Source organism: Canis aureus, chromosome 4 (assembly GCF_053574225.1).
Source record: "Canis aureus isolate CA01 chromosome 4, VMU_Caureus_v.1.0, whole genome shotgun sequence".
NCBI lineage: Eukaryota > Metazoa > Chordata > Mammalia > Carnivora > Canidae > Canis > Canis aureus.
In genome coordinates this window covers 36,194,575-36,222,564 of record NC_135614.1, presented here as the reverse complement: position 1 = coordinate 36,222,564, position 27,990 = coordinate 36,194,575, and the positions used below count along the sequence as shown (strand labels likewise).

The following is a 27,990-nucleotide window of genomic DNA, read 5'->3' as shown; positions in this document are numbered from 1 at the left end:
ACCGTACCTGATGACGTTGTTGCAGTGGCCGCAGAGCGGGGTCCTGCTGCTGGCCGGGAAGCGCTCCGCCCGCTGCACGATGCCCCTGGCCAGGGGGGACACTTGGGGCCCGGGGGGGCCGTAGGTGGGGGCCCCTCGCGGCAGGGTCTGTCTGCTGGCCGAGCTGCTGCTCTTGCCGGGGGCAAACTTCTGAGAGAAGCTGTCGTCTGCTACCCACGGGGGACGGCTGGCCGACTCCACGGGGCCGCCACCGTAGGCCGCGGACGGCGTGGGGCTGTAGCCCGGGCCTGGGGCCGGCGAGGGGGTGTAGGGAGCTGGGCTGTAGCTGGGCCCCGGGGAGGGGCTGTAGGTCGCCGCGGGCACTGCCAAGCCAAAAACAGCCCAAGAAAAGCACATCAGGAATTCCTTTCCCCCGCGCCCACCCCGGCCAGGGCCCCAGAACGGAGGCCTGTGACTTGCCGCCCAATCCCCGTGTTTGTGGAGGACGCGGTTCCCAACCTCCAGACGCCCAGTGCTGGACCTGGGAGCCCGCATGGGCTGGGAAGGGACGTCAAGTCTCCGGAGGCACCACCAGAGGCCTGCAGGTCGCGGGGAGCGGGCCCGGCGTGCCTAGGTCCCCCCGCTGGGCCGGGCCTGGAGCCGGGCAGCGTGGCCTTGACCCCAAGTGCTCTCGGTTGCACTCTGACCGGCGGTGGGACACCCGAAGTGCCTCAGGTCCGTGTACTTGCTGAACCGGGACCTAGTCCAGCCCTTGGGACAAAGGGGCGATTGGATTTTCGGGTTCAGGTTTCACGTTTAGCCATAATCATCAGCTCAATTTGTACTGGGGGGAGCATTTCACCTTGGTTTGATCAGGGTGGGGGGTCTGAACCATTCAGAGGGAGCCTGCGCACAGGGGCTGGGGTGACACAGATTGGCTGCCTCTGGGAGCCCCTGCTCCCCGACATGGTTTTGGGGGGCACAGAGTAGGCCTGGGCAGCTGCGAGGACATCACTGTGAAGTCAGAGCACAGGACAATGTGCTGCGTCCCTTCTGGAACCTCTTCCTGCAGCTTTCCCAGAGCTGAAAATTCTTTTGGGGTGACAACACAGAGGAGCACTGCAGCTGCTCACCCGAGGCCCTCCGAGGCCCGGGCCCTCAAAACGTAGGCTTTGAGGTTCTGCTTCCTCCCACGTGGAGCCTGCACGCACATTCCAGCCAGGGAGGTTCCAGAAGCCTCACCTGCCGTCCTGGGGAAGCATGTTGGGGCAGCCTCCCTCCATTCCCGAGCCTGCCCCTGTGGCTGCATACGCCGAGGGGTGCTGAGACAGACCCCGCGGTGTCTGGCTGGGAAGGAAGGTCTTGCTCAGGGGCTCACGTCCCCCCTGCCTCTGTCTCTCCCACCTCGTCCTCCTGACCACCTGGGGTGGCCTGTGGCCAAATGCTCTCCTCCCAGATGACTGGCCCTTCAGAGCCAGGTAACACAGGAACCAGTGCTGTGGGTGGGTGGATGGTGGGTGGGTGGGTGGGGAGTGGGAGGGGTAAGTCCTCCAGGCCCTGCACTGGGGCCATCCTGGGAGCGATGCTGGCTTCAGAATGTCACACCCTGTCCGTGAGGAATCCATCTTCTTCCCACTTACTAAGGGAGTGGCTGGGCTCCTACCAGGTCACCGGGCTAGTCTCCTGAACGGTGAGGTCACTGGGGTGCAGACAGAGCCAGTAAGTGGCAGAGTGAGTCTCCAAAACTATTCCTTTGCCCCAAGCTGCCTCTGTAAAGATGAGTTTAATTTCCAGAAAATCTTGCCGCACCATGTCATTGAAGAGTAACGACTGACTTGGAGGACATCCTACGCACCGGCATCTGCGCAGCACAGCCCTAGGTCGGGGCCCAGCACTACTACGCCCTGGCCATGTGTCCTCGGGGAAGTCCCTTACCCTCTCTGGGCCAGAATGTCCTTCTTTAAAAATGGCATTAATCATTCTTAGTACCTTGCGGGGTTATCATAAGGATTCGAGGGGACAAGGAATATAAAGCGCTTAGCCCAGTGCCTGGCATAGTGCATCACTTCACGTTAGTGAGGACAGTGACTCTGGGTCACCGGGTCTTTGGGCCTGGGTGGACTGTGAGCTCATCTAACTGCCTGATGGGCACCTGAGGGAACCGGTCCAGGGAGACTGAGGGGTGTCGGGGGTGGGGATGCGAGATGCGACATACTGAACTCAGATAACCTGGGACCGAGTCTGTGGCCAGAGGTAGGAAGCATGATGCTCCTGCCTGCCTCAAAGGGAGTGGCAGGGACCTCCTGGAAGGACATGATGCATGTACTCTGCAAATATGGGAGGCCTAAAGTCGAAGCGTCAACACCCTTCCTAACAACCTTGTGTAGCACCCAAGTGCCCAGAGTAGGGGGTCTCAAAGTGCTAGCAGCAGGGGTGATGAGGGGAATGCCAGCAGGGAGACGGTGTGGGGATAGCTGATCTAGTAGAATTTCAGTGCAGCTTCATTCCTCTCTTTTACACATAATGGGGTCCTAAGCAAGATTTTGTCCCCCACTCCTTTGCTTTGTAAAGTGGGGGATCTCGGCGGAAAGGGATTAAGAACAAAGCCCCAATCCTGTGCCACTGCACAGCCCTCTGTGGCCGGTAAACTCTTGAGATGTGGCGAGTCCAAATGGAGACGTGCTACAAACATAAAATACACGCCAGATTTCAGGGCTTGGCTACCGTAATGCTACAAAATGCCTCATTAATAATTATTTTATATTGATCATATATTAAAATGACGCTTTAAAGATACTGAGTTAAATAAAATGTCAACATTATTTTCACCTGCTTCCTTTCCCTTAAAAATGTGGCTCACCAGGAAATCTGTTTTTACTGGGGCTGCTGCCCTCATCAGCACAGCGGCCACCTGGTCTCGCTGCACGCAATGCTCGCTGCGACCCCTGAGGCCCGGGGTGCTTTCCAGCCCGTTCTGCAGCCAAAGGAGCGGAGCTGGGTGAGGAGCCTGGGTGACACCACAAGGTTTGGGGCTCCGATGTCCTGCTTAACCGCGGAACAGACCCAGCGCGCCCCTTCCAAATCGGGCCCTTGCCCACTTTCCTGCTTCCCTCCAGCAACGCGAGCCTGTTCCCTCCGCAGGGCAGACTGTCCGCCCCCTTCGGAAGGCCTTCTGGGCTCCCCGGGCCAGCCTGGTCTGCAGCCCCCCCTCCCCCCCGCAGGGCTCGGCGGGTTGGAGGCCGGCGGACTTGGGCCCTGCTGGGGCGCGCTAGGGACCTCGGGTCCCGCTGGGCTGTGCTAGGGGCCTTGGATCCTGCTGGGGCTGCAGGTAGGGACCTCGGGCCCCGTTGGGGCTGCGGGTAGGGACCTTGGGTCCTGCTGGGGCTGCAGGTAGAGTCCTCGGGGTGTGCTGGGCCGCACTAGGGACCTCGGGTCCTGCTGGGGCTGCGGGTAGGGACCTTGGGTCCCCCTGGGCCGTGCTAGGGTCCTGGGCCCCCGCCGGGCTGCGCTTGGGACCTCGGGCCCGCTGGGGCTGCGGGTAGGGCCGGAGCAGCGGCCGCCCCGCCCCCCCCCCCTCCGCCCCCGTGGCCTCCGCGCCCTTCCCGCCGCTGCCCGCGCCAGCAGCCGCTCCGCATCTCCCATCTCCCACCTCCCATCTCCGGGCCGGGGCTGTTGCTATTTCTACCCGACGGGCTGAGGCCCGGCTAAATTAGAAGGTGCGGGTCCATCTCTAATTGGCAAGTTCAAAAGGCCCCTATCGCACTCGGGGGCCGCGGGGATGTGTAATTAAACAAGGTGATTTCCGACTCCTTCCAGGTCGGGCCTGCCTCTCCCCCCGCCCCTCCCCCTGCTCCCCCCCGCGCCCCAGGTGCTCCCCCTCCCCCCTGCTCTTCCCCCGCCCCTCCCCCTGCTCCCCCCCGCGCCCCAGGTGCTCTCCCCCTCCCCCCGCTCCCCCCCGCGCCCCAGGTGCTCCGCCGGGCGCCGCGCAGGCGCGGAGGAGGCCGGCGGGGTCGGCGGAGGGCGGGAGCGGCCCGGCCCGCGTCCCCGCGTCTCCCCGGGCCGCCTGCCAGCCGCCGGGCTCTCGGGACAGGGGACAGGGGCGGCGGCCGGGCGCCTCCTCCCCCGCGGGCGGGCGTGAGTTCACGTCTGTGCGGCCCGGGAGCCGCGGAGGGAGGGGCCGCCTGCGCCCGGCCCGGGGAGGAGGGGGCGGCGCGGGCCGCGCGTCTTCGGAGCCCTGCCGCCCCCTGGCGGATCCGCCGCCGACAGCCCGCGCCCGGGGCCGCCCCGAAGGTGTCCCGGAGGCCTCGCCCGCGCAGGGAGCCGCGCCCCGCCGCCGAAACGCTCCTGCTCCTGCGCGGGCGGGGGAGTGGGTGCAGAGCCTCACCTGCACGGGGGGGGGGTGCGTGTGTGCAGAGCTTCACCTGCACGGGGGGGGGTGCGTGTGTGCAGAGCCTCACCTGCACGGGGGGGGGGGTGCGTGTGTGCAGAGCTTCACCTGCACGGGGGGGGGGGGGGGGTGCAGAGCCTCATCTGCGTGGGGCGGCCGCAGCCTCACCTGTACCCGCTGGGCTCACCTGAACTCCTCCCCACCCTCTGTCCCCTGGCCCCAGCCTCAAAGGGCAGCCGTGTCCTCAGGCTCCCTGGCTCCCTGGGAGATCGTCCCCCATCACAGCCAGCTCCAATTGCTCCCTAATCTTGTGGATTTGGAACCTCAGAACTCGGAGTCCCTGCCTCTCCAAGGACAGGGGAGGACACCTCCCAGGTGCCAGGTGCTGGGCCGCATGCTTCATTTCATCCCCAGAACACGAGGTCTACATAGCTTCCTGCCCATTTTTCCAGAGCTGGGAATTCAGGTGGCAGGGATGAGGTGCTCTGCCCGGGTGGGTGTGGGTGTGAGGCCCACTCAGGATCCAGTGTGATGCTGAAGTGGCCCCTCCGCCCTGCCGTCCGGGTGAGGGCCCCCGCAGCCCCCCACAAACACCCAGGCAAGCTATCCGCAGTTGAGGCCCTTGCTGCCCAGTCCCCAGCTGCCCCCCACATCTGCTCTCCAGCTCCCCTGGGGTCTCTCATTGTCCCTAAGAACTCCCGTCTGCCTCTGCTGTTTCCTTTACCTCATCACTTCTTGATCAACTCTCCCTCTCTTGCAAGACACAGAGAAGCCCCATCCCTGTCCCCATTCTTCCCCAACCGAGTCATCAGCATCCTCACCCCACCACTGTTACCATAGGTAAGCAGAGTGCGTGTGTAATAATTTGCGAGGGGGCGGAGAACAGTGGGAACACTACTGCAGGAGGAAGACACCACCGTGCCCTTGTATTCAGGGTGGCCCTAAGAGAAAGTGTAATGCTCTCTACGAGAAGTGTGCACGCACCTCAAATCCTATCTCAGCCACCCATGGAACTCGCACCAGGGTCGCCCCGGGAGCCCTTGTGACCATGGCCCATGTGTTTGGCCGCCGGAGGGCATGGTGCACAGCCTCTCCTCGTGCCACTCCTTCCCCCCGATGTGGGTTCCTTGCCGGCGTCCACACACTCATTTATACCTTCACTCACGACCTGTGCTGAGCAGGCCGAGTCCTAGGCCTGGGTCGGGTGCGGGGCGTACAGGGAAGAAAACCCGCCGCAGCCCTCCCTGCCTTCCTGGGAAGGAGGGGCCAGTGCGGTCTCCGGCAGCGGCAGAGATGCCCACAGCCCTCCTGTGACACACCCATAGGCCAGGCACGCAGGCCCCCCGCCAGCCGGGGACATACCAGCTACAGGGCTCTCAGCTGTGCTGCGGGGAACGGGGGCGGGGGTGCAAGCCACATTAGAATTGCCCTCGGGCTCTGGGGAGCCTGCCAGCCTGTGCCTAGGAAAGAGGGGCTCCAGGCCGAGTCCTCATGCCTGTGAGGGGCCGGGCAGTGATGCAATAGGGACCAGAGCAACAGAGCCGACGGCCAAGTGAGCTCGGCTGGCCCTGTGCTGGGTCACCGCTGCTGATGGCGTCCCCCCACCCCGCGCCCCCAGCACCCTGCCTCAACGCAGGAAACCAGCACCAGGCGGGATGCGCATCAGGGCTGCCGAACCCTGCAGCATTTTCACTGCACCTGCAGCTGCCCCTTGCAGCTCTCCCCGGCCCCACACTCCTGGAGGAGCTAGCTCCTGCCCTGAACCCTGGCATCCTTCACCTTGAGCCTGGAGATGCCCAGCCAGGAACCCTACCGTCCTAGAGCTGGGCGGTTCCGTCCCTAGCTGCCACCTCCTTCCCAGGACCAGAGGCAGACTCCACAGGACTCTGGCCCACACTGGGGGCGGGGGGCGGGGGGGGGCGGCTCGGAGCCTCATTAGCAGGGCGCTTGTGGCCACGAACGCTCTGGGATGTGGCCGAGCAGCCACGTCCAGCCTGACCGCACGGCCTCCCCTCCCTTCTGCCTCTCACCTGGCTGGTAGACAGAAGGCCGGATGCTGGCGGTGGTGACAACCCGGGGCTTGGGCGCAGGGGCAGCTGAGGCCTCACTGTATGGATGAGAGGCGGGTGCCGGAGAGGTCGCCTTGGCCGGGCTGTAGGCAGAGGCCTGGGGCCTGAAACCAAGCGGGGAGGAGTTAGCAGCCAGAAGGATAGCCCCACCCAGGCCCTGGGGCCTGCAGCCCTGGACCGGCTCCCCCATCTTCAGGAGCCCCTGCGAGGAGGAAGCCTGACAGAGGTCACTGGGGAGCTGCCCGAGATCGTGAAGGAAAGACCCTGGTGGCCTTGGAGGGGGGGAGCTGCTTTTGAGTCTGGTTATAACACAGAGCCCCCTGCTGGTGCCGCCACCTGGGGAGGAGTCACCAGCCACACGGGGGACATATGGAAGAAGCCCCTGACTCCCTGGGGAGCCAGGTGGGGCTGAGCTGAGCAGGAGCAGGCGAGGGGGGGCAGAAGCGGGGAGCTGCCCCCATCCCTCAGCCTTTGGACCTTCTGGAGCACAGCCGCTGACCCCCCATTCCGCTTCCTGCTGTTGCTGGAGGGAGCCAGCAGGCCTCAGGTCTGGGTGCTCCAGGGAGGGCTCCTGGGAAGCCGGGGACCCCCATCCCCAACACACACACACAAGTACATGCAGAGGTTTCTCTGCACAGAGTTCCTGTTGGCCTCTTCCCACGGAGTTGGCGGCCAAAGGCTCTGAGCAGCCTCTTGCCCCTTATGACCCAGGAACCATGGGATCTCAGGGCTGGGGTGGGGGTGGGGGGGAATGTGCCCCAATTCATCGCCCGCCCTCAGGAAATGCCGTACTGGGCCCCTCCCCTCGGAGAGCTAAAGGCTGCAAGAACTGGGGTGAAGCAGCGTGTCCAACTTTGTCTCATTCCCAGTTCCACTCATCAGTGAACAAGCCCCCCCACCCCCGCCCTTTTTAAAATTTAAAACAGAAGGACACCTTATAAGCATGCCCTTGGTCTCTCCCTACATCTTTCAGATCCCGTTGGGGACCACAGGTGCACACCCTGGGCAAATGGGGCCTTGATGGGGATGCTAGTGACCCCCCACCCCTGCCGCCAGCCCATGGCTTCCCGCCTTCCTTCCAACTGCTCCCCACGGGCTGGGGTGCTGGGCAGAGTCAGTGGGTCAGGAGCCACCTTCTTCCCCAGGAGGGGTGGCCCTGGCTTAGATCCCACTGCCAAGCTCCTAAGTGGATCCATAAGGGCGTGCGGTGCCCCTGATGGTACGGAGTAGAAGCAGCCCTGAGGCCCGTGTCCCAGGCTTCGGGGAGCACACTTACCGCGCCCAGTTACCTCTCCCGGTGGGGCCGGGCCGTTGTCTCCCCTCCCTGAGCCTGCCTGCCCTGCTCTGCCCAACCAAGTGCAGGAGGAGCCTTACTGGAGGGGGCAGCACTGAGGGGTGCTCAGCTCCCACGGCGACAGGAGGAGGCTGGGGGTCAGGGGGCTTAGCCACTCTCCGTCGTGGAGGAAGCTTTGCCAGCACCCCGGCAGCCACAGGTCCTGTGTCAGGGGTTGGCGCTGGGGAAGGAGGCAAGGATGGAGGCAAGTCCCCATGCCCCCCACGGGCTCCCGGGGCATGGTCCCTTCTGCCCCACACAACGCTGGAACTCTCCCCTGAGCCGGGCTGGCGTCTGGAGCTTCTCCATCCGACTGGGGCGCATCTGCGCACCTGCCCACATAACAAGACATTCCTTACCCCCGCGAGCTTTCTTCCGTGTGTCCTTACCTGGAGAGACTCGTGTGCAGGGGGCAAGCGACGCGCTAAGGGACCCCAGGAAGCTGGAATCCAACAGCCCCTGGAAGCCCGGGCGGGCTCCCCCTGAGGCTGGAGTGGGGCTGGGCAGCACCGGGTCCTCGTGGAGCTGGGGGGGGCCGTGGCACACAGGCCCACGGGCCACTCTGCCCACCCGCTGTCCTGCCTCCAGCCGCGCCAGGGACTTCTGAACCCCGCCCCAGGGAACCCTGGACCTTGGCAGTGAGACCCTGGGAGGAGAGCACGGGACACTGGGAAAGCAGCTTGACAGCTCGAGGTGCCCACAGAGGGTTGTCCATCTGGCAGCGACCCCGCGAATCCCCCGACCCCACGCCCCAGCCTCGGCTGGGAACACAAGAGGTCAGACTGAAATGCAGCAGCTCCCGACACTCAGGACGCTCTGCGGGCCAAGGGTTTGTGCCCACTGTGTCCCCATCCTTAAACACAGATGTTGTGTCGACGTCTTAGCAGATGAGAAACTGAGCTTCAGAGAAAGTAAGTCATTTTCTGTAGATTAGAGGCGGTAAGTGGAGCAGAGATTTAAGTCGCACGACGTCAGGTGCCTCTGGTGTCGCCCGCTCTCTATCAAGACAGCAGAGAGGGTGAAGGAAGAGGGCGCGCCAGTCACTAAGTATCTGCCCAGACCTGACCCACTTTACGTGGTCGGGTCAACACTGCCTCTGCTGCCTCCTCCAGGGAGCCTCCCTTGACTTCCCCAGGCCATAGGGACAGTTGCCATTCTTCCCTTTATCCGGGTGGTTCAGGGCCTCTCTTTGTTATCTAACTGTGTGTGTCTGTGTGTGTGTGTGTGAGAGAGAGAGAGAGAGAGAGAGAGAGAGAGATAGAAGGAGAGACAGAGGCAGAGGGAGAGAGGGGGAGACTTTGCCCCCATCTTCAGAACACATGCTGGACGCAGGGCAGCACGGCCCCGGCCCCGCGCTGAGCCCCGCAGTGACCCCCAGTCTCCCCTTCGCTCTCAGGACCAGCCGCGCTGGGTCTGGCCCCCCAAGGACCCCGGGGTCCTCGCCCCCTTGGACCCGGTGGCCAAGGGGTGGACGTGGGCAAGGCCTCTCCTGCCTCCCGGCAGAGGGCATGGCGGGCACCATGGGCAGTTACCTCGGGCTGTCCGCAGGGCTGGAGGCGGGGGTGGCGGCGGCGGCACAGGCAGCGGCTGCGCTCGGGGGTGGCGAGGCTGCACTGCGGGGGGCGGCAGCGGGCGGCTGGGCAGAAGCGGGCGGCAGCGGGGTGGCAGCCTGGCTGGTGCACACTGGAGCATGCTCAGTGGGGGTGCTGATGAGGCGGGACCAAGAAAGACAACAGGTCAAGGGGGCCCCTGGCATGGGGGGTTGGGGGGCTGCAGCAGAGGCAGGCTGGGCGGAAGGCACCATCCACACTGCAAACGGAGTAGAATCTTCCGGAAGGCGTGTTTCCGGCTCCAGAAGAAAGCTCCCGAGGGCCCAAGAAGGAAGGGTGGCAAGCACTTGGGGGACCTCAGGACCGCCAGAAATGGTCTCCAGCCTGGCGAGTCCCCCCCAGTTTCTGGGTACGTCCTAATTCGTCCTTCTCGGTCTATACTGTGTCTATACTGTGAAGATACAGCATGGTGGGAAAGCGGACTGCAGTGCCACCCGGGGCTCCGTGCCCATCTGTCTTCCTGCCCCTGCCCGTGTGGGCGCTACAGGCACTACGCGGGCCTGAGTGCGCCTGGAGGTGGATGGATGCGGGCGGCCAGGTCGATGGCACCTGGACCAGAGGGACGGCGGGGGGATTCCAGAGGACAGGCAGCCGTGTCCCCGACTGGGAGAAGCCCCACGGTCTCCCACTCGTGCTGGCTGCGGTCTGGCCAGCAGACCCAGGCAGCCCAAGGATCCCCGGGCGCTGGGGGGCCTAGGGGCCGGGAGGCTGCCCCACGCCCCCGAGGGACGGGCACATGCGGGCCATGCAGTGGGGACGGAGAGGTGCTGCGCTGCCAGCATGGACGGGCGGCCCGGGCGGTGGGAGGGGACGTCCCAGCAAAGGGCGGCAGCAGCCGGGGACCAGGTGCCCGCAGGCCCACCCACTCCCGGGCTCCTGTAAGCGCCCGTCCCCCCGGCCAGGCTGGGCACAGGAGAGCGGTGGAGCCTGTGGCGACGGGACTGGGCTCCTGCCATCCGCACGGCAGGGCACCATAAAGATGCAGTTACGGGAAAGCAAAGAAATGCACGTTCTCTGCTCACGAGAGTCTCTGCACGAAGACTTGTAGTCGCTGCAGTAGCAGCAGGACACACAGCTCCCGCAAGTGGACGAGACCGCCCAGGTGCCTGAGTCACTGGTCTGGCTCCTACCACCTGCCAGGCACGCGCACGTCCTTCGTCCTCACAACAACCCCTGGTTACGGACTGTTTCACCCGCGAGGGAGTGGAGGCCGAGGCAAGGCAATCCTGCAACCTGAGCCCGCACTGGTGCTGCCTGCAGGATCCGAGTGACGTGCAGGGGTCGGGGGGCCTTACCCAGCGCCCCAAGCGGAGCCTCAGGGAGAAAGAAACTTCTTGTGATTAGCGAAGCAGACTCTTTGCCCAACAAAACACACTCTTCCCCCTTGAGGACAAGCGGGATCCTAACCTCCCCTCTGGGGGTGCTTCCTGGGCCTTGTGCTCAACGACTGAGCAAGGATCCCCCCGTTTGACCCCTGCCACCGCCCTGAGCGACGGGCATCGCCCTCCTGGTTTTAGGGGTGAAGAGCCCGAGGTCCAGAGAGACCGAATCTCCACTCCGTGGCACACGGAGCCCTGGGGAGGGCTGGGGGGTGCTGGGGGGGCGTGAGCCCTAATCACCACAAGCCTCAGCCTTGAGGAAGGCGGGCTGCCCGGGAATCTTGGTCGAGTGTGGCCTCAAGCTCAGAAGGCCTGGGGGCCGGGAGTCTACACTGCGATCGGCCCGCTCTGAGCTTGTGGCACCACGGAGGGCCACGGAGCACCATGGAGGGCCACGGAGGGCCACGGAGGACCACAGAGGGCCACGGAGGGTTGTCCTGTCCCTGGCAGAAGCGCGGCGTGAGAAAGGCATAGGGAGCGTGACCGGGCCGGGGAGAAGGGCACAGCGGGGGCCATGGCCGGTGGCAGGCACTGTCTGCGGGGGTGGGGGGGGTGTGCGGGGAGCGTGCTTCGGCCCCGTGACTGTGCCGCAAGCATCCGGGGTGGACAAGGCGGTGGCCGCGTCCCGTGCAGCCCTTTCTCAGCCTAGCAGCTGCGCTCTCAGGCCCGCGTCAGTGCCACGAGGCCACTCTGCCGCCCGCCATGGAAGACCCTGGTTTCTGGAAGCCGTGCCTCTGAAGCCCCTGCCTCAGGAGGCACAGGGAGCGGCCCCCAGGCCCCCCAGCCCCCCCCCCCCCGGCGTGGGCAGATGTGTGGGAAGGCTCAGGCTGACACAGGGCAAGCGTCTCCCCTCTTTGCCCTCCTTGACCCCGTCGCCTGCTCCTAGTGGCTTCTGGGAACCGAGGACACCCGGCAGGGCAAGAGTGATGGTGACGTGAATTCTGGGGGCGGGAGGGCGGCTGCAGGCAGGCCCCAGGAGGATTCATGGTCTTGCGTCCTGTGGGTGGACACACCGAGCCGCCGGGGCCTGGGGAGGCAGGGGCGGCCCTGAGGCTGTCCCGCAGGATCTTGGGTTCTTGTTCAGATCTCTCCTGGCCTGAGGTTCCATAGGCCCCAGGATCCCGAGAGCAAGCGCCCAGGGAACGTCCCTGCCTCCGCTGCAGGCCAAGGCCCAGGATTCGACCACCCCCCCCGACTCAGTCATCATCCACCTTAAACATCAAAGCAAAACCCAAGCCAAACCAGCAAACCCCGTACATCCTCCGACGCTCACAGCCCCGCGGGAAGGAAAAGCACAGTCTGGCTGCGGCCCCCGGCTCACGTCTCCCCGCACCCTGGCTGGCACCAAGGAGAGCGTGGCCACCCCACCCCTGCCGGGTGCGATGGCCCCCGATGGGGGGAACAGCTGGGCCTGGGTGACGTGCTGGCTCTCAGGGTCTGGGGTTGGCGGGCCTGGGCTGGCACCATGGGGTGGCAGTGCCGTGGCTGAGCTGGGGAGTGGCTGCCCGCTGAGGCCGTGATGCTCTTGCTCTTTGTTAGAAGAATGGAGCATGAACGTCTCCACCGATTGGACGACGGCTGAACAGCCACTGGGTGGCTGGTCTGGAAGTCGTTCACGCCACCAACGACCTAGCTGGCATGCCATCCCACAGCCTCGTGCTGTTGCCCAGGTGGCCCTGGCCACACGGGAACAGTGGCGGGCGATCCCCGTGGGCTATAGTGTGAACCCTGAACCTCTGCTCGCTCCACGTGGCCTTCAGGGTGCCAAGTCCCCCGGCTCCGGACCACTGACCGTGATGTCCATCCCAGCCACGGGGGACTAGCTCATGGTTCCGGACACCCCCCTTCTCATCAGCACCCGTCGCCCCACTCAGCGCACCTGTCCACCCCCCGCTCCAACGGCACCTGCCCCATTCCTAAGTAGTCGTGCAGATGCCTTCCTCCAGGGGGCTTTCCTGGTCCCTTGCGGGGAGGTGTGCCCCCCGTCTCTGGGCCTCGCGTGACTGGCCCTGCGCCATGATCAGCACCGTCCACAGCGGCCCTTCTCACTCCCTTGGCACCCAGGCTGTCAGGCTTGGTGCCTTGGCCAATGCCCACAGACGCTGAGCGCCAGGTGCAGAAATCTGTCCCGTTTACTCCAGGGGGCTTTATGCAGATCCCTGGCCCGGGGCTGCCCAGGGCGCTCGTGCAGGGGCCGGGGTGTTGGGAGACACCAGGCAGGCCGGAAGCTAAGGAGGGCCTTGGGGCGGGGGGCAGAGGGAGGGCTGAAGGCAAGCGGCCACAAGCCCGGCAGCTCTGACCGGTTGGCCCAGGTCCTCTGCCAACCGCAGGACGCCCATGGCCTAGGACGTGTCTCCCTCTGGCAGCCCGAGGCCCCCACCTGCCCCTGGGCCTTGGAAGTCCCACTAAAGGTCAGCTAAATATAGGAAGGATGCCCTGACATGAGCAGAGCCCGCACCTGCACCCCCGCCCTGGCCTGGCCATGGCCCTACACTCAGTGCGGGAGCCAGGGAGGGGTGCGGGGCCCAGGCGCAGCAGGCTGGCACGGCCTGGGGCGCAGCTCCTGGTGGGCGGAGGGGCTCTCTCTGCGGCCAGCCCTCTGGTGGGTGGCCAGGTCCCTGGAGGCACAGAGGAAGCCCAGGCCCCGGTGAGGGGAGGGGAGCCGTGGGGGCAGCTGGGGGGCCCTGCGGACGGACCTTGGCATCTGCCTTTATTTCCAGCCTGTGGTTCCCTCAATCAGGGGTGGGCTGAGGGGTGGACGGGGGCAGGGAGGACAGGACCTGGCAGCCGTAACCCTCCTCAGTGCTCAGGGCGAGGAGGGGGCCTTCCATACCCGCCTGCCCGTCTCCCAGATCCCCTCCTCTGAGTCCGGTCCGGGGCCCACCGAGGCCCCCAGCGGTTCCCCCGTGAGCTCTTTAGTCGGGGGGGGGGCTTCTCTGGCTTCCCGGACCCACCCGGGCTGGCGTGACTCCTCGTGGGGGGAGCTCTGACCTGGGGGAGGACGGGCTCACCTGCTGCTTGCGCCTGGCTGTGGGAGGGCAGGCCGGGGCATTCCAGAACCACCCCCAGCCCCACCGCCTTTGGGGGGCCCTGGGGTCGGGACATCAGCAGTGGGGGGCGCTGCTCTGGGCCTGCCCCTGCCCCGGGGAGCACGCCGTGCCCCTGTCCTGGTGGTGCCTGGCCTCGCCCGCCTCGGGGAGCCCTAGCCCCTTGAACGGGGCGCGCACGGGCACAGCAAGACGGGGGCCGGTTCGATTCACTTTAAATCCTCTTTATTTCAGAACAGGCCTTTATCTATGTACAGGGGGGAGCACTAGGGACACAGCACACAGCGCGGAGGAGCACGGCCAGCGTCACTGCGGCCTGCGGGGCCTCGGCCGCCTGCCCCGGGGACGCATGCCCTCGGCAGAGCCTGCTCCGGCCGCCCGGGCCGCTCCGTGGGCTTATTCCGGGACGGCCCGGGCCAGAGCGCCTCTCTCCGGGGCGAGGACGCTGGCACTGGGCCAGGGGCACGTCCCGCTTCCCCTGGGTCTGGGCTACTTGGCAGCAAGCCCTGCCCCGACCTCTGATCTACGGCAAAGGGCCTGGGCGGGGGGCAGAGGCTCGGGCCCTGTGAGGGGTGCCGAGGGGTGTAGCCGGGCGGGGTGGGGGCCGGACCTTTGCTGTCGGCTCTGGGGCGGGCAGGCGGCTATCAGAGGCGCCCCCAGCACAGCCGCACATTCTCAAGCATCACCGTGGGGCTCACATGCCAGAGCTGTGTGGGGGGTGGAGGGTGGGAGTCCAGCCTGAGAGGAGTGGGGGGTTCCAGACAGCCTTTTAGCTTTTAACATTAAGGATTTGGGCCGAAAGGCCATGGTGCCAGTTGCGCAATTTGGCAAAACGTGGGCTGTTACGTTCCGTTTCAAACCTTTCCCTGTGGCACAGAGAGAGAGAGAGAGACAGAGACAGAGACAGAGAGAAGAGGAGGAAAGAAAGGGGTTAGGGGATGTGTCCCATCGCCCTGGTGACAGCTTGGGCAGGGGGCATGGGAGTGAGGGGGCTGGTCCGAGAGGCTTTGCCACCCACGGAGCACTTTCCAGGCTTGGGGCGGGATCAGAGTCCCGAGGACCGGATGGGGGTGAGTGGGAAGCTGTGAACAGGGGCCTGGCTGGTGGGCGTGGGGGCCGGGCAGGGCTGCTTTGGCCGTGGGCTCTAGGACTGCACCAACAGGCAGGTGGGCCTAGCGAGGTCCCTGTCCCCAAGCTGGGCATCAAGAAGGAGCAACGCCTGTTCCCGTGACGAGGAAGCCTCTGAACCACCGCCGACTGCTCCCCCCGCCCAGGCCTGAGCACAACCAGGCACACGTGAGCACACGCCCACTCACGAGGCCACCGGCACACGCACAGAGGACCCAGACGTCCCACCGCTTCCCCCCAGGGGGGCCTCTGGGCTCCCCACCCAGCCTGCTGGGCCCCGGGCACAGGACGAGACCCGCAAGGCGCCCCCAGACACGTGGGGACCCAGGAGAGGGCGCGCCCGGGGGACACCAGGGCCGCAGGTGCCGGAGTCCTAGGCCGTGGAGGCAGCAGGGCCCGCTGGCATCCTCCAGCCCAGGCGTGCAGCAGGCGGCCCAGGGGCCACGTGTGGCCACACATGCCACGTTTCCAGGCGTGTTTAACCCAGACAGTGTTTGAAACTCCTTTTGAAACGTGATGGCTACATCCAGACCGGGCGGTAGTTAGTATTCAGTCGCCAACAGACACAGATGACCAGCTGGCACGCCCAGTAACTTGGGCGAACCCCCAGGGAGTGAGGCTGACAGGAGGAAACCAGCCCCGCAGGTCACGGGCTCAAGGACTCCGCGTACGGGACGTGGAGATGGAGGACGGCAGCGGCTGCCCCAGGCTGCGGGGCGCGAGCACGGCGGGGAGGGGGCTGCACCTGCAGACAGGGGAGGCTCCTGGGGGTGACGGAAACACCCTGCGAGCGACTTTTTGCCGCAGGTTTGCAGAGCTGTGACCGTGGGACCTCTCTGCGGGAGGTCTTACGACCTGCAACTCCCTCCCGACGCGACGCTGACCCAACGAATTGCCAGCAGGGAGCTGGGAGAGGAGCTGGGTCCCCGCATGGGAGGCAGGGGCAGTGCTGGTCTTACGTTCCTCGCGCAGTCGCCTTTCCACCCGCCCACGTCTGCCCAGCGGCCGGCTTGCCCTCCACGCCTCAGCCCTGCTCCGCACCTCCATCTGCGATTCCTACATGAGCCGCCCGCGGCCCACGTACTGGGAACTGAAGCCTCCCCCGTGCCAACGGGAAGCCAAGGCCCAAAGCCCGTGGAGGCTCAGCCACAGGGCTGCGCTCTACCTGGGATCTCGGGGGTGGGGGGCAGCTCACGCGGGGGCCCTGCTGGTTGCACGGTGCACGGCAATGGTGGGCCGACCCATAGAGACACCCCAGACACAGACCCGGCTGCCATCCTCGGTGCTCAGGCACAGCCCCGGACAGCGGGCGACTAGCGGGGCTCTTCTGCTCGCTGCTGTTGGTGAATCCCCAGGAGAGAAAGGACATGGGGACGTGCTGGGGCTTCTCAGGTGCGCCTGGCGGGGTCCTGGTTCCTCCAGGTGCGGTCGCCAAACGTTCTAGGCTGGCGAGCGCCAATAATGAGAAATCCCCGAGACGGACGTTCCCGTGGGGGAGGGCTGCAAGCTGGGCTGGCAGCAGGGGACGGTCAGCCCCAGGCGTGGGGATACAGCGGCCCGCGCGGGGCGGGGGGTGGGGGGAGAGGGCACTGAGGTGCCCAGAGGGGCCGCAGAGGGGACAGCATAGACCCAGCGAGAGCCCCTGGGCTCTGTTGGGGGTGGGGCCCCGGATGGGGACCTGGAAGGGTTTTACTCAGTTTGTGGAGGACGGCACGAGGCCACCCTCACCCTCGCTCCCCTGTGAACGCGTCACTCACCGCTTTGTTCCTTAACACTTGAGGCCTAAGGGAGGTGCCCAGGCGAGCACCAGGGAAATGCAGAAATCGCTCCGGTAAGACGTTTGAGCTACGAGCTGGGGGCCAGAGGACGTCCCTTGTGCATAGGTGACCTCTGGGATGGTTCCCCCAGGCACCAACAGCCCTAACCCGGCCTGGGACAAGCAAGGTTCGCCTCCAAGGCCACCCCTGCCAGGGCTGCCCAACGTGGGCCCACCTCCAAGCCAGCAGACCCCCGAGCACGGGGGCAGCTGTGGAGACCTCTCAGCAATGGGAGGCACCGCGGGTGCTCTGCTGCTGCAGACGGAGGCCAGCAGCCCCGGTACCCCTGCCCCTGTGGGTCGCCGGCCTACACTTTCCTAAGGCGCGGGGGCCTCTCCTAGGAGGGGAGCCAGGTCCGCGGCAGACGCCTGGGCTATCCAGGGGCCCACCCTGCCTCACCTGTAAGGACGGGGGCCCTGGAGGGTAGGCTCTGCCTTGGGCTGGCCGGCAGGTGGGCACTGGAGCCCCGGAGGGGAGCCACCTGCTACCAGGGGCCGTCCAGGAGGATGGCGGGGGCTCCTGCGGGCCGGGGAGGGGAGAGCATGTGGGGCCCTCTGACAGGTGGGGCGGCCCCGACCCCAGGCCACCAAGTTGCCGCCTGCTACGGACCCCTGCCACAGCTCACGCGCTCCTGCCTGTGCCCACCACACAGCCAGTGGGGAGCAAGCACCTCTGCAACACGCAGGGCCCCTGTGGGCCGTCAGCTGTCCCGGGCCAGCCTGGCAACCTCAGCGGAGTCAGCAACTGGAAGCCCCCCGGGGGAACCCTGAGGTTCCTTCCTGCCAGCACGCCAAACCAGGAGAGAGAGGAGGCGGTGGCCGCCCTTGGCCCACAAGACGGATCCACAGGGCCTGGGAGCGCAACTTCCGCCTTGGGCGTGCAGAAGGATGGGCATGGGGCTCGGGCCCTGGGGAGCAGGATCCCTGCCCCACCCAGACCCCGGCTGGGGACAAGTGTGCTGCATCCTTCTCCCGGTGGCCCCTTGGGTGAGCCCGGGGCCCTGGCTGTGAGCAGTGGCCACAGCCACTATGTCGGATGCCGATCACAAGCCAAAGGGCATCGCCGCACCCGCTGCGAGCCTACTCTCAGGTCCTCGGGCTGCCGGGATGCAGGGAAGCACCAGTGCCCACCCACCTCCTAGGGCGGTGGGGAGAGTGCACATTTGGGGGAAGGCTTGGAGGACGACTCCCCAGAAAGTAAAGTGAGGAAGAGGGAGAGGAGCGGGAGGCCTGTGCCTTCCAGGCCCGGGCAGGCAGGTCAGCAGGTGCCACAGGGCCCTCACTGCAGGGCCAGGGGCCCCGGGCTGACGGCAGGGCAGGGCCTGCGGGGGAAGCCGCTTTCTCGGGGTGGGGGCCCACACTGAGAGAGGAGCGGGACAGAGCCTCTTGCTGGGCCCTCTTTCCAGGTTTCCCTTCAGAAACTCCTGCAGTAGCAGCTGGCGGGAGAGGCTACAAGGCCTGCAACCGAGTTATCACACCCCAGGGTCCCCTGCCTCCTGCTGGGGGCTGAACTATACCCCCCCGGGGATCGGGCCCTGGGAGGAAGGACTAACCTGCCCACATATCCCCAGGACTAGGGACAGCCAGCCCCAGCAGATGCTTCTGGAAGGAGGGAACGGCCCACGAGGCCCGGAGGTGCCCCTTCATACCCTCTTCGGTGTTGTCACTCAGTAGCTCGGCAGGTGTCCCCGAGGAAACACGCAGGAGGGGAGGCCTGCCTCGTACACGGGGTCTGCTTAGGGTGACTGGCCCCCGAGGGACCCCCCAGGCAGGGCTCTGTGTCGTGGGAGGGATGGGACAGCCCGTGGGCCCCTGGCGGGGGCTGGGGAAGCTGGGGCGTTGTCAGGCCCTTCCATCGGGGCGCCCACTGGGGAAGGCGGCAAAGCCGACACAGCATGGCAGCGACGGAGCAGAGCAGCAGGGTGGCCGCGGTGCCGTCCCACCCCACACGCTGCCAACTAGCTTTGGAGTGCAGCATCTCATCGTCCCGGTTCGCGCCCTACAAGGTTAGGACCTGTCTGCGCCTCGTGAGCAGACCCGAGGGACCGCGCCCCCAGCCGGGGCGCCCCAGCCCAACATCCGGAGTGGCCGGGATTGGCCAACATAAGGGCCCGGAAGCAAAAGCCACGTCAACTCTGAGCCGGCGCTGGAGCCCCACTCACCACGCAATCCTGGGGTCACTACGTGCAGGTGAGCCAGGGCCCAGGTTCAGGGGCACCTGAGGCCCCGCCCTGACAGGGAGGCTGCCGCACGGTGTGCCGGCCCCGGCCACTGGCCCCGGAAGAACACGCATGACCTCGGCCGCCCAACGTGGAGCCGCGACGCAGAGCCCTGGCCTCACCAGGGAAGGCCCTAGCAGGTCCCGGCGGGCTCCGGGGTGGCGCGGCCCCTCGCGCCCAGGTCCACGAGCACCCGGCGGGGCGCAGGTGGAGGTTAGTGGCCGTGCCCCAGGCCGGCCACCGTGGGGGGATGTGCCTTGAGCCCCCAGCCCGGCAGTGGCGATCGTGCCTCGAGCAAGCCACGGAGCTCCTAGGCCAGCATACTAGGTGTGCACGGCAGAGTCCCAAGGTCGGTGCCCGTGCCCAGCACACCCTCGGCGGGCCTGCTGCCCAGCCTCCAGACTCACAGGGGACGGGCCCGAGGGGAGTGGGCAGGCGAGGCAGCCGGCTCGGTGCCCTCGCAGGGAGAGGTGCCCTCGTTCTCAACAGCCCAGCATAGGCCAAAGCAGCCCTGCCCCCTGCCCGGGGACAGAGCCAGGAGAGCCCACAGTCCTGATGCCTGCAGCCTGGGCCCGGGGGAGACGCTCGCTGACCCCCTCGCTGGCCTGGGACCAAGGCCTCCAGCCAGCCTGTGCTGGAGCCCGTCAGGGGCCAGGACCTTCCAAATACGTAAACTTGAGAGGTTCCTTCCGTGACTCATGTGACCTGGGAGCTGCCTGGGGAGGGACTGGGTTACAGGAGGGACACGGCCACCGAGCTGAGTCCAGGCACTTACCTTGACCTCCGCAGAGCTTCCTCATCAGGGTCTTGCACTGTGGGTAGAAAATTGCCAATGAGGAGGACACGCGGGGGACACGGGGTCCCTACCGACGACTGAGCGGTGCTTGCCCCTGGCCCAGAAGCTGGCAGGGGAAGGCTAGGCCCAGGGTGGGGCTCAGCCGTGGGTGGCCCAACGCTGGGGTCAGGTGCTGGGCGCAGGACCCGTGTCGCCCCGCAGCCCGCCCCGAGGTGCCATCTGTCCTGACGGCTCAGCCCCCGTGCCTCCCCGGGCGCCCCGCGCCCGCCTCACTTACTGTACTCTGTCCCGGTCATCTGGGCCAGGATGCGGAAGGAGCGAGACTGCAGGTTGGAGGAGCGGCGGGCCCACTCGTCAGCCTCGTCTTCTGGCTTGTTCTGGTTCTTGATCACGGCCTGGTACACGGGAGATGCGCTGTCCACGGCCAGGTCCTTAATAGGGAGGCTCCTGCGGGGCGCAGGGGAGCCGTGAATGGGGGCCAGGCTGGAGGGGCTCCTGACCCCGCACTCCGCCCCCAGCCGCCCCCTGCTGCTCACCCGCTCGCACCCCACACCCCGCATGCCCAGCCCGCCGTGCCCTCCCCCCACCGACCCCGGGGGCCCGGACGGGGCTTGGCCTGGGTCCTCAGTGCTCAGGGTGGACGGCGAGACAGCGACTCCTCTCAGATCCCTCCTGCCACCCCCCGGCCCGCCCTGGGCTGACTGCACACACTGACCTGAAACTCCCAGCGTCCCAGCCGCCTCACCCCCCAGGGGGACGGCTGGGTCTCTTTTAAGGGAAGGAGGGGCAGGATAGGTCGTCTGAAATAATTTCCACCTCCCTGAGCAGCTCAAGTTTGGGGCTGGGGACAAAGGGCCTCCGGGGGCCTCAGAGGCTTCTTCAGGGTCAGTCCTAGTCCTCCTCGCACTGTGGGACCCACACGGGGAACCCCCAGGGCCGTGACCACCCTGGGAGGGGCTGGTGGGCTCTTGCGCAGCAGAGGGGGCAGGCTCGGTGGGGCGGTGGCGTGAGGAGCCAGGCAACAGGCTTGTGGGCCTGGCACTGCCTGCAGGGGGAGGGAGGGCCTTCTGGGCTGGGAGGGTGAGGGGCGGGGGGACCATCAGTCCTCTGCTCCAGGGCAGCATGGCCTTTGGAGGGGGACCCTGTGACCTTCCCTTACACCCCCAGGGTCTGGCACACAGCAGGTGCTCCAAATGTACTTGAATGAATAACCTTAGCTCAGGGCCAGAAGGGACCCCAGAGCCCCTCGGGTCCAGTGCCTCCCAGCCTGAATCCAACTGCCCCGGCCAGTGAGAGCTGGGGGGCCTGCTGTCCACCCCCCTCCCAGGAGTTAGGGTGAACCAGGCTCAAGCCTATAGCAATGATGGCCTGGCTCCCCACCCTGCAGACCCGGGTAGAGGGGTCCAGCCTCTGCCTTACGGACGCCAACACTAAGGTCCCCGCAGGTCAGCCCATGAGCTCTCGGTGACGGCACCGAGGGGCCTGCTGATCACAGCCCAGGCTTCCCGAGTCCCACCCACTGTCCCTTCCTTCAAACTCGCTGCAGCAGCAACAGCTCAGAGAGGCGGTGTCTGCCCACCACCGGGGCCTCACAAACCCCGGATGCTCACGCCTGGAGGCATGGCCTGGCCCAGGCGCTCGCTTGGCCAGGCATCCGCTTGCCGCTGCTATGGTGGGCCCTCCCTGCCCGCCAGAGGGCCAGCTCCTAGGAGAGGGACCTCCCCGGGGCCCTCATCTTCTGGCCTCTCTGCAAGGAGCTGGAAGGAGGCACTCGTCTACTTTCCCAGAACTGGTCCCCATGTCTGGCTCAGCGTGGGCTCTCAGCAGAGGTGCACAAAGGAGAGCAAGACTGCATGGAGCTGCCCCTGCTTCCCCGAGGGCCCTGCCCTGCCCCACAGAGCGACAGCTCCTGGCAGCCTCGGATCAGGTGGGGAAGACCAGTGGATCCTCGGGGCCCAGCCGGGAGAAGCCCGGGGCCGCCCAGGGAGCAGCGGACACGGTGGGATCTCCCTGGGGAGGCCGCTTCTGGCACCGGCAGGAGTCCCAAGGGCTCCCAGGCAGCAGGGTCTGCTGCCCTCGAGGAAGGGGTGCAGTAGGGGGCACACGGGAAGGAGGAGGACCGTGCCACAGGAGAGGGAAGGTGTCCGCCCGGGCCCGGGCCTGCTCTGAGCCTGTCTACACAGCTCCGTGGTCCAGAAAGTGGCTGCAAGGTGGTGGCTGCCATTTCCCTGGAACGTGCCCTTGAGGCGACTACCCTGCTCCCTCCACAGCCCTGAGGGCTCCAGAAAGCTCCGCGGGTGAGTCCCTTAGGAGTCACATGGGCGGCTCCACTTCCCGCAAGGCTTTGCCAAGACCAGGGACTCGTGCTGCTGCTGCGATGGGCACCGGGAATCGAGGGAGGATGGGACGCGCCCCAGGGTCCCGGGCCCTGGGTCCGAGGCTGCTCTGGAGCCACTCCCGGCAGGGGCCTCTCACCACCAAAAGCCTTCACAGTCACCACAACGTCAAGGTCACCCCGGACACTGATTCCCCTACACACTGCCCCAAATCTGCCTCGTCTTTGGCCTCGCCTGGGTGCTACTGCAGGCGCTGGCTCCTCCAGGTCCATCTCCCGTGAGGATCCCAGGGGGCCTCCAAAGCCCCTTTGTCCCCTTCCCCCCGCACAGTGGCCGGGCATGGATTGCAACATTGGTCTATGCCATCCCAGAGCAGACAGGAAAGGCGGTGGGGAGCGCCCGCAAAGCACAGCAGAGATCTGTTCCCAGCCTTGGGTGCAAGGGGGCCCGTGTGATGTCGTGACTCTGATTTCCGCGTCCACAGGAGGCGACCCCCGAAAGCACTTGCCTGCACAGGCCGCTGAGCATGTCGTTTGGCTGTGAGGTGGGTGTGAGGAGGAACACGCACAGAAGCACCATCCTCGGGCATTTCCCACCAAACCCCACGCCATCCCTCAACCAGACAGACGACGACTGGACAGACACCGCGGGATCTACTTACGCCAGCGGCGATGCCCTGCCAAGCAGAGGAAAGCCCAGCAGTGAGTGCGTGTCCATCAGGGGATGGCAGGGGCCGCGCACACACAAGGGAGCGGGGGTAGGGTCGCAAGTGAGTTACGGGAGTGCGGGGTAACGGAGGAAGAGAAAGAGACAAAAAGAAAACTGTCAGTGAGGAAGGAACTGCGGATTCACAACAGAGAAGGAGCACCTTAGGGTGCAGGGGGCAGCGCCTCCCCTGCACCGTGGCAGCGACAGCCCTGCAGGGCCCGGTTAGAAGGGAGGGGCGGGCGCGTCGCTCCCCTGCAAGGGGCGGGAGGACACGGGAGGGGACATGGGGGCAGACGGGAGAGGGACTCTGAGAAGCCCAGATTAGGTCCACGGTGCATCACGTTAAAAAAAAAATCACGGGTGCCCCAGGGGTAAAACCACGTGATAATCATTTTTTTTCCAAGGCACAGAAAATATAAAGTTAGCGAAGAGCCATTCTTCCATTATTTTCCACCGAACTTCCCTTTGGCGACGGTCACCACTCTTGAGAGCACACCAAGGACACACAGGGCCACCAACTGTTTGCAGGAAATCCCCGCGAGCCTCCTGGCTTAGTCGGGCAGCCTGGGTTTTCTGGGCGCACATGAGCTAATGGTTGTGTTTTTAAGCTGGCGGGGTCTTATTTTCTGCTTTGAACAGTGGGATTGAATAAATCAGCACTGTCTGGAGTTCTCCCAAGGGCTGCAGCTCCGAGCTCGGCAGGGGTGAGGCCCAGGGCTCTGGGGACAAGCAACCTCTGTCCCCCGGGGGCCCCAGGGAAACGGGTGAGGCTCAGAGGGGAGCCGGGAGGTCGCACCACACTCCATCCTGGGGCCGCTGGAGCCTCGGCCTGGGAGCATGCAGGTGGGTCCCGGCCATCAGGGCCCGGGTTCTGCAGGGGCCCGATGCCGCAGGAGTTACCCCGGACTCTGTACCCCTTTGCCCCCCCCACAACGTCTGCTTTCCCTGCAGCTTCGGGAAGGAACGCAACCGTCGCTTAAGACTTCCTGCCTTGAGCATTTTTGAGATCCTGACTTGGGGATGAGAAGTTGTCCAAAGAGATAATCGGTCGATTCCGACAGTCAACGACGACGACATTGTCAAGTAGAAAACAGTGAGAGTGTGTGAGAGACAGAGAGACAGACAGGGAGGCAGAAGCACGGAGGTAGAGAGAGAGACAGAGAGGAAGGCAGAGATACAGAGACAGAGACACAGAAAGGGAGAGATACAGAGCGACAAAGAGAGACACAGAGAAAGAGAAAGAGACAGAGGAAGACAGAGCTAGAGAGACAGAGACACAGAGAGACAAAGAGACACAGAGACAGAGACAGATAAGAAGACAGAGATAGAGAGACAGAGACACAGAGAGAGATACAGAGAGACAGACTAAGAGAGACCCAGAGAGAGAGACAGAGACAGAGAGGAAGACAGAGACAGAGAGACAGAGACACACAGAGAGAGACAGACTAAGAGAGACACAGAGAGAGAAAGGGAGAGCGGTCCCTATCAACCTTTGCACTATTAGCGTTTCTTTCCCGCAAGTGACTTCAGCCAGCCGATTCCCTATCCAATGCTCGCGTTCCTCAAGCAGAGCTAGGAGGCAGACCCGAGGAGGGAAGGACGTTCCAAACCCCAGTGTGCGGGGCCAGGGCCGCCCCGGAGCACCAGGAGCGGGGGCGGCTGTGCTGGCTGCTTCCCAGAGGGCTGACGGCCCAGCACCTTGGACGCCCGCCCGGACGCCCCCCAACAGGACACCTGGTCACGCATCGGAAATCGCTCTCCTCATCGGAAGAACGCGGCCAACCCAAAGAATGGCTTAGTGTGTGAGAAGACTGGCTTATCCAGGACGTGACCCAGGGTTCCAGAAGTCTCTTTCTAAACCGACCCCCTCGTGGAGCCCGGGAAGACGCAGAAGCTGCAAGAAGCGCTTGGAGCAACCAGCACGTTCTTCGACTCTCCCCCTTCTCCTAAAGCTGACTGCGAGACTGAATCTGGAGGGAGCACGCGGTGTTCCGGAAGGCCCTGGCGAAGCGGGCTCCCCTCCGATGGTTGCGCCCAGAGGCCCAGGGCGAGGGGAGAGCGGGTGGCGAAGCCTAAGGTCTCTGCTGGCGCCCGGCGGCCTGGTGCCTTGGCCTCCACGGGTGAGGAGGCCCAGCCAGCGGCGGAGGCTGCCCGAGGAGCGACGGCGAGGAGGGGAGGCGCTTACCCACTGAAGTCACTGCCCTGGGCCTGGGCCTGCCCAGCAATGGCGTCCATGATGGCGTCCTGGGAGTACATGCTGATGGGCGTGTTGTACTGCGCATGGATGATGGTGGCCTTGCCGCCCAGCCCCTTCACCTCGATGGGCTTGTGGGTGGACAGGGCCGAGTCCTTCAGGGCGCTGGGGTTGAACCGCTCCTGGTAGTCGGCGCTGGGGGAGGCGGCGGGGGCGCAGGAGGAGGGAGGGAGGGAGGCGGGAGGAGAAAAGGCAACAGGTGGTGTTACAGGAGGCCGGGCCGAGGGCGGGCGGCGGAGACACTCCCCAGGCCGGACCGGTGGCCCACCCGAGCCGCCCAGCTGTGGCCCGCTGGCTCTGGAAGGGAGAGCCCTCAGCACCCGAAGCGCTCCGCAGGCGGTCCTGCCCGTCCACCGCCCGGGGCAGCAGGGGGCGCCAGGCAGCGGCGCGCTCTCACCCCGCGGCGGGAAGCGGAGACACGCGGGCCGCGAGCTGGGCCTCGAGCAGGCAGCGGCGGCCCAAGCCCAAGCAGGGTCGGGAACCCCCCAAAGGCAAAAAGCAGCTGCACGGGGCGCCCCGGGGCTTCGGAGCACGTTCCTCCGCGGAGGACCTCGTCCTGCTGGGCCTCCCGCTCGGTGGCGCGGGGCTCGGCTGCGCCGGGGGCTCCGGGGCAGGTGCGTCTTCCTCCAGGCCGGACGCAAGGCTGCTCGGCCTCCCGCAAGTCCACCTGGCCGCGGCCTCCGGGGCCCACCCAGCGCGCTCTCCCCGCCTAGGTGAGCACGCTCAGGTGAGAGGGGGCGCAGCCCAGCCAGGGCCGCCAGGATGCTGGCGTCTTCAGGCTCCCGGGGACCCAGCCCCCGTGCGGCACACCTGCGCGGCACACCTGCACCCGCCGCCCCCACAGCCGCCTGCGGGCCTCGAGCAGCCGCAGCAGGCAAGAGGGAAGGGAAGGCAATGAGACAGCGCTGGCGCCCTCCCCGGCGCCTCCACTCCGACCCTGCAGCTCCACACACATGCAGGCTCGCTCAGGGGCACGTAGGCACGCCCACGCACACATGCACACGCATGTACACATGCTGCCACGGCCGCGCTGTCCGGGTCTATGCACACGGACGCATGCGGGGATGTGCACACGAGCGCACGCACATGCTTTCCTTTGATACTAACTTGGCTGGAGAGTTGGCTACCACCTGGGGAGGAAAGAGCACAAAAGACAGAGGCATCAGTGAGGTCCTGAGGGCCGGGGCGCAGGGACCACCCCCAGGACCACCCCGCGTCCGCAGAGGACGGGGGTGGGGGTGCAGGGAGCTCAGAGTCAGGGGCGGCCAGAGTTTGGGTCGGAGGTGCTGGCGGCGCTGTGTCCCCCTCAGTAGGCGCACAAGTCCCCAAAGCTTTGCCGGGAGTATGGGGTCTCCAGTCCATGTTCACAGGCACCCCACGTGCCCTGGCTGGAGACCCCAAGTCAGGAAGGTGCAGAGGGAGACGGGACGACGGCGGCTGCCCCGGGCGAACCAGAACCTGGGCTGCAGGTGTCTCCAGCTGGTCAGCGGCTCCGGGCCTCCCACTTACAACTTCCACGTTTAACAGGGTCAGTTCTGGGGGCTCCTCTCCTGGAGCAGGATTGCCGCAGTGGCCGCGGTGCTGGGGTGCACGCTGGGGTCACCCACCGCCCCCTGACATACCCTCCCTCCCAGAGGAGTGCAGGCAGCCCTGGCGGCTCCTTCTGGGGCTCCAGGGTGGGTGCAGTCCCCAGTGACTGCCCCTAAGGGCCCCATGGAGAGTCAGGAGAGCTACTGGCTCCAGGGCTTATTGCAGGAACGACCCCTGCCAAGGCAGCACAGCTTGGACACAGGGGACCCCACCCTCACTTTCGTCTGGAGCGAACCTCCGGGAACACTATGTCCTGGGGGACACAGGGCCTGCGGGACGTTTCCTTAGATGCATATCCCTGGCAGGGCAGGCCCTGGCGGAAACCTGAGAGGAGAGTGTAGAAGGTGGCACCCCTGCCCCCAAACTGCCGCTGTCCCAGCTCAGGCCGCTGCGGGCTCTGGCTGGGAGCCTGGGCCCCAACCGCCTGCCCCTGCCCCTCCCTGGGCCAGCACTGCGGGGAGCCGGGCCAGAGCCGGGGGGGGGCGTCGAGCCCCAGGCCCTACGCTGCTTGGGAGCTGATACGGTTCCCTCGGTTCCAGGTCCTCTGGCTCCCACGGCGCCCAGCGGAGCTATATTAGGAAAGACGTTCCTTCCCGTCTCCATTTCGGGCCAGCGCCGACAGCTGCAGGGTCAGCCCTCGCCCTGACCAGCCCGGGGCCCTAGGGAGGGCGGCGCCAGCCAGGGTGGGAGGGGTCCCGGCGCCTGGCGGCCAGCACCTTCCTTGGCTTTGACTCTGGCTCCCCGCTGGGCTCCGCCTGAGGCCCTGGAGGCTGAGCGCCCACAGGGCAGGGCCAGGGGACAAGAAGCTGAGGAGGTAGGACCCACCCAGCAGCCCGAGGGATTGGCCTCTCACGCCCTGTCACGGAGGAGGGAAGCGGGCTGCAGGGACCTCTGCCACCTCGCCCCTGCTCGTCCCTCCCATCCCCCCCGAGGGGACTCAGGCTGCTAAGCAGTCGCACCCGCGAGTCCAGAGAGGACAAGAGGGAGCTCCCTTCCGGAGCCAGGCCGGACAGAGTTCAAATCCCGACCCTGCGTCCTCCTGGGGACTCTGCCCAGGTCCCTGCCTGCCAGTCTCAGCCTCAGCCCCTCACTCACGGAGTCGGGACGGCGGTGCCCACGGCGCAGACGGGTCGTGCACCCTAAACAGAACCCTGAGCATAAAGCCCTCGGCGTGGCTTGAGCGTGTACCGGGCGGATGCGAGGATTGGCCTTTACCAACCCTGTCTCCCTGGAGCGCTTAGCCACTGGGCCACGGCGCAGCCTCGGCCAGCCCAGGTCAGGGGCTCCCCTCCCTGCCCGCGTCGCCTGGGGGCCGCAGCGCAAGCCTTGCCCGAGGGTG

At 66.0% G+C, this 27,990-nt stretch overlaps 1 protein-coding gene across 8 annotated transcripts in view; it reads right to left on the bottom strand.

Annotated features, from left to right (window-relative positions):
• LDB3 (LIM domain binding 3) overlaps positions 1–27,990 on the bottom strand; it is a 56,844-nt gene that overhangs the window by 15,579 nt on the left and 13,275 nt on the right. For 4 of the 8 annotated variants that reach the window (XR_013377998.1, XM_077895256.1, XM_077895257.1 and 1 more), the window contains exons 6-9: positions 20,041–20,210; positions 19,743–19,779; positions 6,397–6,539; positions 8–362 (exon numbers count right to left, since the gene is read on the bottom strand). Coding sequence is in view for 7 of the 8 variants with exons in the window: in XM_077895256.1 (XP_077751382.1) it covers positions 8–362; positions 6,397–6,539; positions 19,743–19,779; positions 20,041–20,210 (705 nt within the window). In the remaining variant the exon portion in view is untranslated. Of the gene's footprint in view, positions 1–7; positions 363–6,396; positions 6,540–14,012; positions 14,671–19,742; positions 19,780–20,040; positions 20,211–24,992; positions 25,197–26,168; positions 26,192–27,990 lie in introns of those variants that run through there. The other 4 variants (XM_077895258.1, XM_077895264.1, XM_077895263.1 and 1 more) reach the window with 4 other exon arrangements.